Here is a 14,827-nt window from a genome sequence, read left to right as displayed (position 1 = left end):
TAAAATTCCTGGCACTGCAGAGGCAGCAAAGAGACAGACGTGGTCGGCGCCAGATTCGCTCTCAGATAAGCGATGTCTGATTCAGCCCAGCACTGCAGCAGCAATGGGATGAAGGGTACAGCTCCTTCGCTGCGAACAAAAAGTGCTTTTAACACATTGGTTGCCTTAAAACAGAGAGGGAGCAGAAGGGTACTTAGTTTGGTTTGGTTTTCAGCTTTAGGAGGACTGAGAGGGAAAAAAGCATTAGCTCAAGTATGGACATATATAGGACACACTAGAGGTGAGTCAAGCTGCATGTCTGGAAGACAAGAGATGAAAATATATGAGCTGAAAACTAGGAGTGATAGAGATCCCTTTAGTGGTGCCTCTGTAATCAGTTACCGTTTGTCCTAGTATATACGTTTTTTTTTCTGGCGTAACTAATTAACACAAGACTCGGGTTGTATTTGAGCACTTCATACAGCAGCTGTCCCTAAAGGCCATCCAAATATCTCACAGCTAAGAATTTGGTGGAAAAAGGTCTGTAAAGGACGGTCAGTTTGAGGAGCAGCTGCCAGGAGATGCAAAGCTACAGAATTCTGAGGCAGCCTGTGGCAAAAACAAGCTGATGACCATGAGTTCAAAAGTGCTAGAGACAGGTAACAGTGTAAAAGAGCACAGTAGTGAAGAAATACAGAAAAAATAAAGAAGAGGAAAACTGCGATAGCTACAACAAACTTACTGGCTTAAGTGTCTGTAAATCACAAAGTAAAACCGCCTCTAAAACAGTACAATGGCAGATGTGGCTTCAGAACTGAAAATATTCAACAATCTGTAAATTCCTACTGGCAAAAATGGTCTTGTTCTAAAAGCTATTTTATGTGCCAGCAACTGATTGGAAACAGTTGAACCTGCCATCTGCTTAGTGGCGCTAAGCTAGGAAGACGACAAAAAACCCAACAGCCCAGTCCCATTCATTTTACGTGCCCTGTTAGCATCCTCAGGCTCATGATTAAGGGTGACCCTGCTAGGGAGACTGGAAAACATTTAAAATTAACAATTACATTTAACTCTAAGCAGCTAGTTTGAATTTAGCTCACGCTGAGAATGATAAAAACTGTAACGTCTGATGATTATGCAATACCTTCAGGAGCTATGGTTAATGAAGATTTTAATGCTCATCCCAAACAAGCCACCAAACATGTCAGCCCACTGGCAATTTTGGTGACAGTATCAGAGTGTTATTGCCACATGGCATTGCTTTTACACGTCTCTCTGGGTGAGGGGATAAGTACCCTATCATAACTCTGTGATTGTGTGGCCACATAGTTGCACCTCACACTGTGATATTCTCTGTGGAATTGTGCAGATTTGAGAAATGTCAAATAATCACCTTTCATGAGGGCTGCATGGAGCCAAAGATTAATTAATTTATGCTTTAAATGCATCGTTTGTTAGACATACTTACAAAGGTACTTCAACAAAGAGGAAAAGAACAGGCTCTGCTAAGCTTATTGCTGATCACTGCCCAGCCCACTCCCGAGTAAACCCCAGCTCCACAAAAGCTTCTGAGAAATACAGGTAGTAAGAAAAAAAAGTGAAGGAGAAGTGTTCGCTTTTTCCTCCAATGATGTCAAAAGGTGTGGAAACATGGATCAATTTTGATAGGCTGTCTCATGGAAAAAAAATGTGAATAAGAGGTGTTCCCAAACTTGTATTTTGAAAAAAATATTAGAAACATTGATTTTATAGCATTTTCCTGCTATGCCAATAGCAGTGCTCAATACAGTAGGTTTATGTGTATGTGCTGCGACGGAGTGCAGACCACGCAGTTGATCCTCCATGGGATGGGAATGCTCCAGCATTGCGAACACTCCAGGCATACTCACCCCTTCCAGCCCCTGTAGGAGGTACTTTACTCTAGAAGGCACGTGCAGGACTAACAGTCTCAAAAATGTTAGAAAATGACATAGTAATTGAAACAATCTAATATGACATTTGAAAAAATCACAAAGGGTAGTAGTTTTTCTGAACACTGCCAAAGGAAAACATAGTACTGTTTTTTACAGTAAAAAGTTTAGCAAGCCAACGTATTATCTAGAGATATGTTCTTTGAAAGAAGTTACCTGTGTGCTTGGAATTACTGTAATATTATTCTTAGCAGGGCAAGCAGCTTCCTGTCAGAGGCCAGATGTTATAGCAAATGCGTGTGTTTGAGGGTGTGCTGTTGTCACTGCAAATAGGCTTCAAAGTAGATTCTTACTTCTACCAAGTATGTTTTCTCCCTACAGATTACTCTCTGTGATTCATAAATTGTATTTTAACTAATGGAAGATTGTGACTGGCAAAACAGTTCATTTTTACAAAGAAGAAGTTCTCTTGTGTATATGCAAAAGCATAATTAGAGAAGGAAAAACTTTGTGTTTCACAGCAGAAAGGTGTCTCAAGGTGCTGAGGGTTGAATCTCACTTTTACAGAACTTGCCACTGTGAAGATTTACGTGTCATCCCAAGGAAAAAGGAGATACCAAAAGAAATCTAGAGGTTATAGGCATGAGTAGAAAATAACTGGAGATCTAACATGGATAAATGCATCTGGGCAAAAAAGTAATCCCAGTTTTCTCTCTATATGTAACACATAACCATACCCAGGAATTTTAAACATTTATTCTATCAGTTGCTTTAGATCAGTATGCAGCTGCTAAGATAGATTGCTTTCAAGGATTATGGTTAAGTAAAGAGTAATTCCCGTTTCCCCGTGTGTCATGAGGGTAAAAACCTGTAGCATAAAATGCCTTTGTTTTATTTTGCTGTTCTGTATATTAAGATAGTCAAACAGTAACAAAGGATGAAGTTACATTATGAAGTTACATATCAGAAAGGGGCACAAAATACAGAAAAGGTCTGAAATGAAAATATGATCAATCATATTGTAAGAATCAAGTTTCCTTCAGGATGTAACTGCATTTCAGACTCCACTGGCTCATATTATCATCATCAAACCTCTCTGCTCGCTTCATATTAGAGCCATTTCTATCAGATACAGGTCAGCCACTTCCAGAGACTTTGATTCACTGGCATTTATTTTGGCAAGCTTCCTTTTCTGCAAACATTTTCAGTACAAAAAATACCTTTATAAACTGAGGAGTAATTCAGAAAAGAACCTCTCACTTTCTTTACTAGAATTAGCATCTCTGATATTTCCTCATTTAAATGCACTTCAACAAACAAAACTAGAGACTAATACTGTAAAAGAAAATGTTTAAAAAGAAAGGGCTAATAACATAGTGTAAAGTCAATTCCCGCTAGTAATTTCCCTAAAGATTGTGTTGATTTGGGGTTTGTCTTTATAGAGCAGATTGAAAATATTGTGTATGTGGCTAAAGGAAGTCTGGTTCTAATTCTGAGGGGAAGACCTGGAGTTATATGAGAATACCAGTGGCAAAGAAAAATAACTAATTCTAATATAATTAAATGCAAAGCAAATCTCAAACCACAAAATCCATAAATTAGTAGTTATGAGTACTACATCTGTTTTTAATTAATATATTCATAACAAAAAGCACAAAAAGGCCTTTAATCATGGAAATGGGCTCTTATATACATTGAAAATTCTGGGGAAAAAAAGAGAATTGCAGAACAGGGGAGAGAACATAAAAGGTTATTATTATACCAATCCCCATCAGGACTGTCCAACACCTGAAACCTTTTTCTGAGCACCACCAGAACTGTAATTAAAGCAATTATCCAGACCACTGTTCCAGCTGTCCCACCACTGCAGGCCCAGCACAATGGTTGCAGGGTGAAAGGGAAACCCAAATAACCAGCAACCAAGATGTCCCACAGCTGTCCTACCGCCATGGCTTCTGACTAGCCTTTGGTCTTGCATCAAATCATTGATCATGACCTCAAAAGATCTCATCTGTGCATTATATATCTTTGATAGGCTCTGGGGGAAATGAGTAGGCTTAAAAAGAGGGCTGTGTGAAATTGCCTGTAGATTTGAGATGTGATAATCAGCCTCAGCTATCATTTCAAGAGAAATGGTATTTAACACAGCTCCACATTTCCTGCTGAGCTATTAGCAATATAAACATGGTCTTTAAGATGCTAGGACTAAAGCCTCAGTTAAGAAGTGCCATTTGAATAAATACATTCTTTTTATCTTTTTCTTAGAGACATTAGTACTTATCAGCTTTCAGAGGAAACTAGCCTTAAAACAATCATATTTGTATAGAATAATTCATATGGCATATCATTAACCAAATTAATTCTAATTAAAAGTGACTTCTTGATAATGATTTCTGGCATTCTTCTGAGCTCAAGCTTCCTTTATATCTACTTATAGTAATCTTTCTAAAAATCTAGAGCAAGACAACATACTACCCTATTCTAAAAGGATTTTGCATTCAAATGAATATATTTAAGAGAGTGGTTGATGCTGCCAGCAAAATTGTTGCACCTTATAGAGCTTGGAGAAGCAATCTATAGTATTTGTCTTAGTCACATACGTAACTGTTTTGATGATGAGAGAAGTGTTTATCCAATATTTTATTGGCCTACTGGTCTCTAAATTCAATTTATGTGTAAGATTATGTACTCAGTACTAGTTTTCTTCTCTCCCTGCATTTTTTTTGTGTTTGCCCCATGGCAGTTAGATTATTTCTCACTCCCAGTGCTACTCACTAGGCTGTATGGCATAATTAGTGCCAAGATTGGGGTGCTTTACAAAGTATTTTTCAAGAGGGGAAGAACTGTGCTTTGATGGGAGGGGTGAAATTTTGTTCAAGCCACAGAGTACAGAATGATTTAAGCAACTGAATTTAAACATACAAATGTTAAGCAGTATGTTTGTGATGAATTTATCTAAAAATGATTTACATAAAGTGCTATATTAAAAATTAATGGCTACAGCAAATCATTAAGTACTGTTAAAGAGGAACTAATTGTGTTTTTTTTTTTTAATTTGAAAGCTGTAGTTTTTGCATAGGGCAATAAAGCTTGTCATCTTATTTTTATATAAATTACATTAATCAAAAATGAGCCATTTTTATGTGCCAATAACATTGTACAAAGAAAAGAGAGGTAGTTGAGAATAACTTATTAAATGCCAAAATGAAACAGAACTGGAGATCTGCCTACAGCTTAGGGAGCGTCAGCAGGACACTGATTACCCAGGGCAAAGCCTGAGCAAAAACTGCCCTGCACACACCCCTGGTTTCCTCTGGGAAAACACAAGTGCATGGCCAGGAAGAGAGCTGCGGGCACCTTAACACAGCCCTTGGCCTGGACAATTGCTGGAAGAGGCCATTGCAGATCTTGGTGGGGTAAGGATCACCTGGAGGTGAGGATCTGGGCATAAACACAGCTGTTAATCCTAACCTGCAACATAAGCGTCTGTCAGTATTAACACCAACACTGTTCTGACATTTCAGACTATTTTTCTTTTTAAACTATTACAAAACTAGATACATTTTTAAAAACTTAAAATATTGTTTACCTCTTGCTTAATGTAACCCATATACTCTCTAAAATAAAGACACAGTGAATTTCAACCCAGATCATAAAATAATTTTTGAACCTCCTTAGTATCTACACTGGTAAACACCTATAATTTAGTGCTTCCTAGCTAACGCCTCTCAGCTCATCTTTTCTATTTCCTATTTGATAAAAAGGAAAAATTATATTAGCTTAAACTGCCACTAAATGATAACTGCTGGCAAGTACCTGCCACTGTGATTATTATGCTTAACTAATTTAATTACAGCAATCACAAATAAAAGCAGGCATACCCTATAAATAACATCTAACTGCAGGAGCCATATCAGTATCTAAATACCAGCCACTCCAATTACTGCAATTAACCCACCCATCCATTGATCTTTTCCCATGGTTATTCCACCAACAGTGACTGGACAAAGCAAACCTGTTGGCACAGGCCTGCTCCAACCTCTTGGCAGACAACAGGAGCTGGGTTAAAGCACTGTATTAAAGCAGCTCCACAGTGTCCATAAAGACCTGCCCACTTGTAAAGCTGTCCCTGAGCTTCAGCAGACTGAGCTCTCTGACGGTGCAGCCATGCTAGCCTTTGGTCTTGCATCTCCCTCCTGGCCTCTGATGCTCAGCTCAGGAACATGTTGCAAACTTCAGGAAGCTGAAACTGAAGATGCTTGAACATAACAAAGAACCGTGTGGTTTTCATTCAAACCCTCTCCTAAAGTCACAAACAGCTTTGACCTCGAGCTTTTAGGAGAAAGGAAAAATTTCAAGATGAGTCTTGGTTTTCTGTCACTGAAGAGTGTCCAGAGAAGGGCAATGAAGCTGGTGAAGGGTCTGGAGAACAAGTTTTATGACAAGCAGCTGAGGGAGCTGGGGTTGTTTAGTCTGGAGAAAAGGAGGCTGAGGGGAGACCTTATTGCTCTCTACAACTACCTGAAAGGAGGTTGTAGTGAGGTGGGGGTCGATCTCTTCTCCCAAGTAACTAGGATGAGAGGAAATGGCCTCAAGTTGCGTCGGGAGAGGTTTATATTGGGTATTAGGAAAAACTTCATTACTGAAAGGGTAGTCAAGCATTGGAACAGGCTGCCCAGAGAGGTGGTGGAGTCACCATCCCCGGAGGAGTTAAAAAAACACGTAGATGTGGCACTTCGGGACATGGTTTAGTAGGCATGGAGGTGCTGGGTTGACGGTTGGACTAGATGATCTTAGAGGTCTTTTCCAACCTTAATGATTCTATAATTCTACGATATTTTTCTCAAAAATCGATGCATGGATAAATGGTAACAGAAAACAAACCACTATCTGCCACTTGGGCTTAACATGAAATTCCAGACCCTGATCTTCAGATGTAAAAGGCTGAAGTAGATACAGGTACCCCGATGATGAGCTGTTACCTCAACGCAAGTCGTACCTACTTAACCCGGCCCCCCCTTTGTTTTCAGTATAAATAAACTATCAATGACCAGCTTCTTGCAATAAATCTGACCCTTATTTTCAACAAATGATATCTCCTTCCTTCTGCCACTCCAGAAAAAGGCATTTCTCGCTAATGGAGCCAGTGCAGGTCTTTCCAAAATTAGGGCTTCCAGAAGCAGCATCCTCTGCCAGCCTGCCAGAAGGCCCTTGTTGGGGAATTTTTATTGTACCCATTGAGGCAAATTAAATGCACATTTGTGCTTAAAGTAGAAAAATATAATTAATGAATGTGATTTAGCTTCTCTGAAAGTCTGCTAAAATACGGTTAACTAGTAAATTATGGTATAGAAGTTGTGTTATACAAAACTTTTTGCTACTATATGAAGGCAATCAAATAGAGTGCCAAATGGTTGCCTGCCCTTAATGCTTCCAACATTTGGGCAAGTAGGTCACCTCAACAAAAGAGAACTTTGCCATATTTTATCACTTTCACATGAGAAAGTAAATGTAGGTGCTCACAATGTGAATTATCTTCATTTGTGACTTAAATATCCCTTTCTATGATCTAAAACATCTTTATGGTACATAACAGTTACACAATTGACTAGATAGTCATGAGAAATATATCACCATTAACTTGAGTTGCATTTTTATGATTTAAAAGCAGAAAATGGACCCTATCTCACCTCTGATCATGCACTGGTTTTTTCCTTCTTATTCTCGCTTCACTGAACTGGGTTGTCCTCATTTCTCTTCTAATATGCCCTACTGTTTTACAGACTTCAGTTTATCCTCTGCCCTGTGCAATTTCTTAAGCATCTGGACATCTTTAACATCATCTTTACAACGTCCTGACATCATCTTTAACCTCGATAACTGCCTCTATGTATTGACAGCACAGTAAATGCCTGGTACAAAACCATGTTATGACTTACACTAACCCTGTCCACAGGTGCAGGAACTGACATAGGTCATTAGGAGCATGGATATTCACATGAAGGGATATAAAAATAAAGGCCTTGGAGAGTGATGAGTAGGAGTTGGTATTAAACATACACACACACACACACACTATGACTGACAAAGAAAAGGTGGACTGAGAATTTTCAAACAACTGACTTGACTATCCAAATCATCCACTACTAATAGAAGTCTTCAACTTTCAGGTTTTCAAATAAAATCTGTCACACAGATAAAAATCAAGAGAAAAACCAAAGAAGCTAGGAGTTAATCAACAGAGTCCCTGCTGTACCTCTAGAATGCCCAATTTTCTTTAATACAAGGAAAACACTGGCTCAATTCAGAGTCCATTCTTTTTTTGGTAAACAACAATCTTACACTTTAATTTAAAATAAACACTTTCTCCTTCCCTCAGGATAATGGAATGTACATAAAAAAACAATTTAAAAGTTAATGTCACTTCTACACATTTAGTACCTATTTATTGCTGGTATCTCCTTGAAGTACAGGGGAAAAAATGGCAAGTTTGGGTCCTAGTGTGCAGGAAATGTTGCATACTTTTCTACAACAGTGACTGTATGGCATTGCTGTGACAAATAATGTGACATTATTCATAATTAGAAAATGCTGGTTCACTGAGTCCCAATAACAATTATTTCAACCATCTATAATATGCAGTTTTACATTTCTCAGTTGTAAAAATTCTTCTGCTAGTCAATACCATGTTCAAGCATCATCAAAGTTGTTGTGACAGGGAGAATGAGAATATGTTGAGAATATAAGTTTCTTTTCAAGATTACTCAGATGTCATTAAAAAATTTAGTAACAATTAATGAATGCAGAAGATGAAAGAAAATGCATTTAAAACTCCTACTAAGGAGGATTTTTTATTAGAATAAAAATTTGAATAATACTACTAAAAATATAAATTCTAATAATTTTTATTAGACTAAAAATTTGGATAAATTCTACAGTGCAGCTATATGTGTACTTTATTAATGTTCTTAATTTCAACTTGGAAAACTACTCATTTAATTCTACTCACCTGAACTCTTCAAGAAAATACATTAATTTGATTAATTCTTAACACTAATTGGAATGGGTATCATATTTAACTAACAGAGCAACTACTTTTTTTTCTAAAGGACAGAAAATAAGCTAAGTAGCACCAACTGCTGAAAATGCTTGGTACTGAAACAATCAATTACAGCCTGTTTTTCTGCGACAAGCACTTCTTAACTGTTTCTAATTTAACTAAGCACACAGTTATGTTTGATACCATCCACTAGTAACAATTTCTCTCTTACACCTTGTTCTATTTTGCCTGTCAGCAAAGTCAGGGAGAATTCTGTCATACATTTTAACAGAAGCAAGTCAGAGACATAAAATTGTAATTTCTTTTGTGTCTTCCTTTGTGTTGTCCTTTTCTGTCCTCTGATCACCTTTCTTGAGTCAAATGTTTTTGAAGCGTAAAAGCAGATTTCCCTCTTCACCCCCAAATATCCTTTACCTGTATGCCTGCTCTTTTTCACACACTTCTTATCCCCTTGACTGACACACATGAATATCTGTGCCTAAGAAATCAGGAATGCCTCTTCAAAAACTAGGTAGGATTTCACAACCTGTTCAAATTTTGTATGATCAACTCAAAATGTAATTTTACGTTTGTGTCTTCTGTTTCATTTACTTTCACACACATAGCACTCCTTTATCTAAGTAACTTTGCTATTCACTATACTTTATCTACTCCAGTATCTTTGTGCAGTTCTGTATCTTCAGCACTTCTAAAGTTCATGGATCTGACACAACTTTCTGTTTCCCATTTTTGAGTATGCCAGTGCTTCAGTTAAAGGTTCGTAGCCAGATGCAATAACTGGCAAAATGTCTGGAAAAAGAGACAGGAACAAGAACATTAGCCCTGCCTTCAAAACTGTGCTCACTTATGGCCTCAGATCACCCTAACAGCAACACTACCACAATTTCTTTAATTTGTGCATCTAGAATTTCTCTTTCATTGAACCAAGCAGACATCTGGTTATACGTCACTATCTATTTTGTATAGCGTAGAAATCTGGTGTACCTTCAAACTTCAATACAGAAGATGGAAGAAAAGAAATTTATAAAAATAGATTTTGCAATTAATTTTTGGAACATGTTATTGCCAACACAAAATGCTGCTTTATTACTCACTTTGTAATGTCTTTATTTGCATGCAAGTAAACCTCTGAAGTAAATACAGGCATTGCACAAGCTAGATGACTTTTTTTCGGTTTCATTTACAAAGTCTGAACTGAGCCTTCACAGCTGATAAAGTAGTAGTAAATAAACATGCCTTTTCAACAAGCATTCTGGGCTAATCGTTCTTTCCAGTTACCAATGCATATCTTTAATCTCCTCTTATCATAATTCCTTCCTACACCTTCCCTTTCATTCAGGATTGCTACTTCTTTTAACCACCTGGTGTTCTCCTAATAATGCTATGAGAGAAGTTCCACTGACTTTGATCTGCCAACAGATCTTTTCTGATCTGGTTTCCCAAATTATCCTGCAGTTTGGGCACAGGTCTTTCCATCAGGCAACATTTCATGCTGCCTGCTGAACAGCATCCTTTGCTACACCAGGAACACACCTGGGGCAAAGCAGTATTAAGGGTCCTTCACATTTTTGCAGTTGGGAGACTAGCAAGCACAAGCTTAGCCTTAGCACCATCCCAGGGCAGCGTGTAATGTGAAATTCCTGACCAGCCCCATTCAGTAGGTCTGTCCCTACCTGCTATGACTTCAAACACAATCTGCCTGAAAAGGAATCTGGGAAGAATTGGTGTAGAGCAGATTTATACACTATAATGTTCCCTTTCCAAGTTATGTTCAGTAAATTCCCAGCTGTTTACTTGTACTGCTGTATGCATTTCTAGAAAAGACCAATATGGAAACTCTGGGGACAAAAAATTGCCTATGATAAGCACTGTATAAAAAAAAACCAACCCACAAATATCTGGACTAGTGCACAAAGTAAACAAATTTCATCTACGGAGGCTTCTATCCAATAGTCAATGCTTAACAATTTCCCACTTCTCTGCCATTTCTGGGCTTACTTTGAGAAGGACTGCCATGAAACAAAAAAGCAATGGACAACTTTCATAAGCTCTGATATTCTCTGTTTCATTCCTGGTGCTCTAAACACATCATGAGGTCAAAGTAAAACTCTTAGCAGGTCTTATTTCTGTGCCCTTTCATGCATAAGCTAGAATCAGCAACTTCAAAGCTATTCCACTAATGCTTAAGGTGAAAAAAGATGCAGGAGGCCTGCTGAGGTAACAAAATAAAGGCAGAGGAAACAAGCTGACTTGGAAAGTCCTGGCAACTCAAGCTGTCTCTAGCACAAAAGATTGCATCACAAAGCATGTTACAGAAAACAAACAGCTTTTATTCTAAGCTCTATTTCTATCTGACACTAATTACAATCTATACATTATATTTCCTTGAATTTTCTCTTTTGTTTGTTCTTTAAAAAAAAAACAACCAACCTACAGATAGTCAATTTTACTCACAAATTGCATCACAGTGCACAGACCTGAAATTGCTTTGCTGACCTGAAACAGAAACTGTTCTTTCCTTTTTAAAGCATAAACATGCTGCTGCCAAAGAAGCAGTCAGAAGAATGTAAGGTAAAGACTAGCAGTGAGCGTAAAAGGATCCTCTAAATATTAATGTATCTAAAAGGATAGCTACAAATCTTCAAATGAAAAACGAGCACATAAATTCAATAGAAATAAAACCTGCAAAACTGAGTTCTAAGCTCAAAATCAACCTTGTGTCAGTAACTGCCGGAATACTATGCCGATGCATGTCAATCATACACACAGAAATGGAAACCATCACACTTATAGTCATACTCAAACACCGATTTAATAAGAATAATTACCCATTCTGTGCTCACTATACTTGATTACAAAAAGAAAAAAAATGAAAATTACTGCCAGTGTCTGAGGAGCTCAGGCAGTTTTAGGAGAAACACATTATGTAACCTCCTGTGAAAAATCAAACTGGTGAGTAAATATTTTCCCACTGCAAGTGAATGTTATTTAAAATAAATTTCCATCTTACTGTAACTTTAAGCACAGAAGAAAACATTTTGGCATCTTCAGAAACTCCTCCAATGTACATTTTTTTGGTGAAGACAGGCACATGGTCATTTTCATCCTTCACTTCAATAAACACCTTGGCTGTATTACCTAAAAGAAGGAATGAAAAGTATACATGGACCATTTGGCAATAAATCTTTAACACCTACTGGAGTTCAAACATTTACAGCCCAAACAGATCATGTAAGGTAAGTGCACAGATAACACTGCAAAAATAAATACATTAGAAATAATAGCACATTTGGTATGAAAAGTATGAACTTGAAGGAAGTAAAGAGATTTCTTTTTTTCTTTTTTTTTGTACTCTGCCTTTATTGTTTCTGCATTTGCAATTTTTTCTGAATCAATCTTGAGCCGAAATTTGTACCTTTATAGAAAATTATTCCCATTATCTGTACACCTGCACTTTGCTATTAGGGCTATCTGAATTTGCCTGTAAGCAAAAAGCTGCCATGGCTTTCTTTAGAAAGCAAGCTACTTGGGGAAAATATAAGAAAAGACCTGTAACTAATTTTTCAAATAAACAGAAAAGCACAAGTAAGAATATTGTACTTCAGTAGTACAGATTTTAGTCGCATTAAATTCTCACAAGTGTTATAAGGAGGCAATGAACAGGTGATGTATACTAGTAGTTATGTTGCAAATAGCAGCTTGCTTTTTCCACTTCATGTACAGCTTGCTTTATGTATTTTAATCATTACTAACTCCCATACAAATACTGAATGGGTGATTCTGCCATGGAGTCTGTAAATTCACAAATGTTCATACAATAGCGCTGGAAGAAACATCTTCTGGATGAACAACATGATACTTTACATTGCAGGAACTCAATAAGTATTACTTCCCCCCTAGAGGTTCAACACACCTTCAAGCAAAATACAGCTGTTAATTTGTGTTTTATTAAACAGTTACTGATCCACCCCACTGAACAATAAACATCTCTCTCCTTCTGCAAGGAAAAGACATCTAGCAAAAATTATGGACCTAGTGCAAAAAAGATTCAACTGCACAGTAATCTATACCAACATCTGTTTGTCTCTCAGAATTGTGTAATCCAGAAAGATTGCTGGAAATTATAATATCCCGTTCATTAAAACCACATTTTCAAGTGATAAACTGCCTCATTTCAGAGTTGGTTTTCCCAACTTGTTTCAGTGCCAGGGTAATTTAAATGTTGCACAGGTGCCATGATGATCTGAGTTAGCTTCAAAATGCAGTCTCATTTAGAAAGAGCTTAGTAGCTGTATCTTTAGGGGACAAAAACTTAAAACCCAGACTATTTCTTTTGACTGCCAAAGTCATCGAAGATATCCTGTCTATCTAATGATCCAACTGATGGGAAACAAATGAGGACTTCGTAAACATAACTGAAATCTGAGAAAAACATTTAAAATGCCATCCAATGCCATTAGTACAGAGAGAAGAAAAAAAGAGAAAGGAAAGAAAAAAAAGGAAATGACATTTCCTCAGAGGAATAATCAGTTATTCACCTTCCATACGGATCTGTGCAGATATGTTAAGCAACTTGTAGGTGCTGTTACTTCATGGGGAAAATGACTTCATGACAAGCTCTCTTTTTATGGATGTGAAAAAAAAAAAGCCATAATCCAACATCTGAATGTGTGTAATGTGGACATAATGGTCTATTTGTAATCATCTCTAGATTGCTTATGTTCATTTTAAAAGAACGCTTCTTACCTTGACTACCTTATTTATTACAGTGAAGAAAAATTTCAGTCAAAGAGGTATTGTGAGGTCCTATGAATAGTCAAATCTCTCTCTTGTTAAACTGGATCCTTAATGTTTCTGGCTGCAATACTAATTTACAGTTAGAAACTGCAGCCCTGTTGAGAAAAATGAGATTCCCAGGCAGGCTGCTTCACTGCAGCTACACACTTTAGGGAAGAAGGCAATTGAAGCAGGATTACAGGCAATGTGTATAAGTGACCTTGCCCTGCTGAGCTAATAAACAGTTATATCAATGGCTGGCACCAGTTTACTGCTGTAGGGAAGATCCTAATTGTATCACGTTCAGTGCTGATAGGACTAGGCATTTGCTAACCTACACTAGCTCTCTAATGCAAGTGAAAAATCTTTTGCATAGTACTCGCTATCTTCATCATTTCAAAGCCAGTTTTGGTGAGGTGGCTTAGCCTCGTGCAAAGTTTGCTTTGCAATTTGCTCAAAAACATTTGTTTAATTTGCTGATAGTTCTCTGAGCTGCCAAAATGCTGATTTGTTTAGCGATGGTTGAATGCTTTGAAAATGAGAAATGAAAGTTACTGCATTAAGAACAAAGTAAATTAAATACTCCGCATATATACAGACTAACAGTAGCATGTTAACGTTAAACATATACCTTCATTTTATCTTACTGCCTGATTGTTATACACAGCTTATATTTCATTCTTTCTGGCAGATGGAGGGGCACGCAGCATCTGTGAACTCCTCACTACCGCATGCTTTTTATCTGATTCCAACCTACAGCTGGCCACAGTGAACGACTCCCAGCCAGTTACAAAGGTTACCTTATTCTCACATCAGATAAGCCCAGAAGAAGCGCACATTAAAGTCCCTCATCAGAAACTGTGCCATGCGTGTGAAGGTCATGCCAGACCCTTCACCATGGGGATTTCCCCAGCCACTCTGCTTGATTCAGTCAGACATTCCCTGCATGCAGGGCTCTGGTGCCAGAGACACGGGGTTATGGTGCTCCTACATCCACCACCCCTGCACCTCCAGTGCCCTGCCTGACTGAAACGGTCACCCAACCTGAGCATGCTCTTACAGAGTCTGGTTACAGCATTAGACTCTTTTTTCCTTCATATTC

At 37.7% G+C, this 14,827-nt stretch overlaps 1 protein-coding gene across 4 annotated transcripts in view; it reads right to left on the bottom strand.

Moving 5' to 3' along the window:
* PCDH15 (protocadherin related 15) overlaps positions 1 to 14,827 on the bottom strand; it is a 388,852-nt gene that overhangs the window by 53,747 nt on the left and 320,278 nt on the right. For all 4 annotated transcript variants that reach the window (XM_075504147.1, XM_075504150.1, XM_075504148.1 and 1 more), the window contains exon 25: positions 11,960 to 12,087. In XM_075504147.1, the coding sequence (XP_075360262.1) occupies positions 11,960 to 12,087 (128 nt within the window). The remainder of the gene's footprint in view (positions 1 to 11,959; positions 12,088 to 14,827) is intronic.

Source organism: Mycteria americana, chromosome 6, assembly GCF_035582795.1.
Source record: "Mycteria americana isolate JAX WOST 10 ecotype Jacksonville Zoo and Gardens chromosome 6, USCA_MyAme_1.0, whole genome shotgun sequence".
Lineage (NCBI taxonomy): Eukaryota > Metazoa > Chordata > Aves > Ciconiiformes > Ciconiidae > Mycteria > Mycteria americana.
This window is presented reverse-complemented; position numbering and strand designations above follow the sequence as displayed.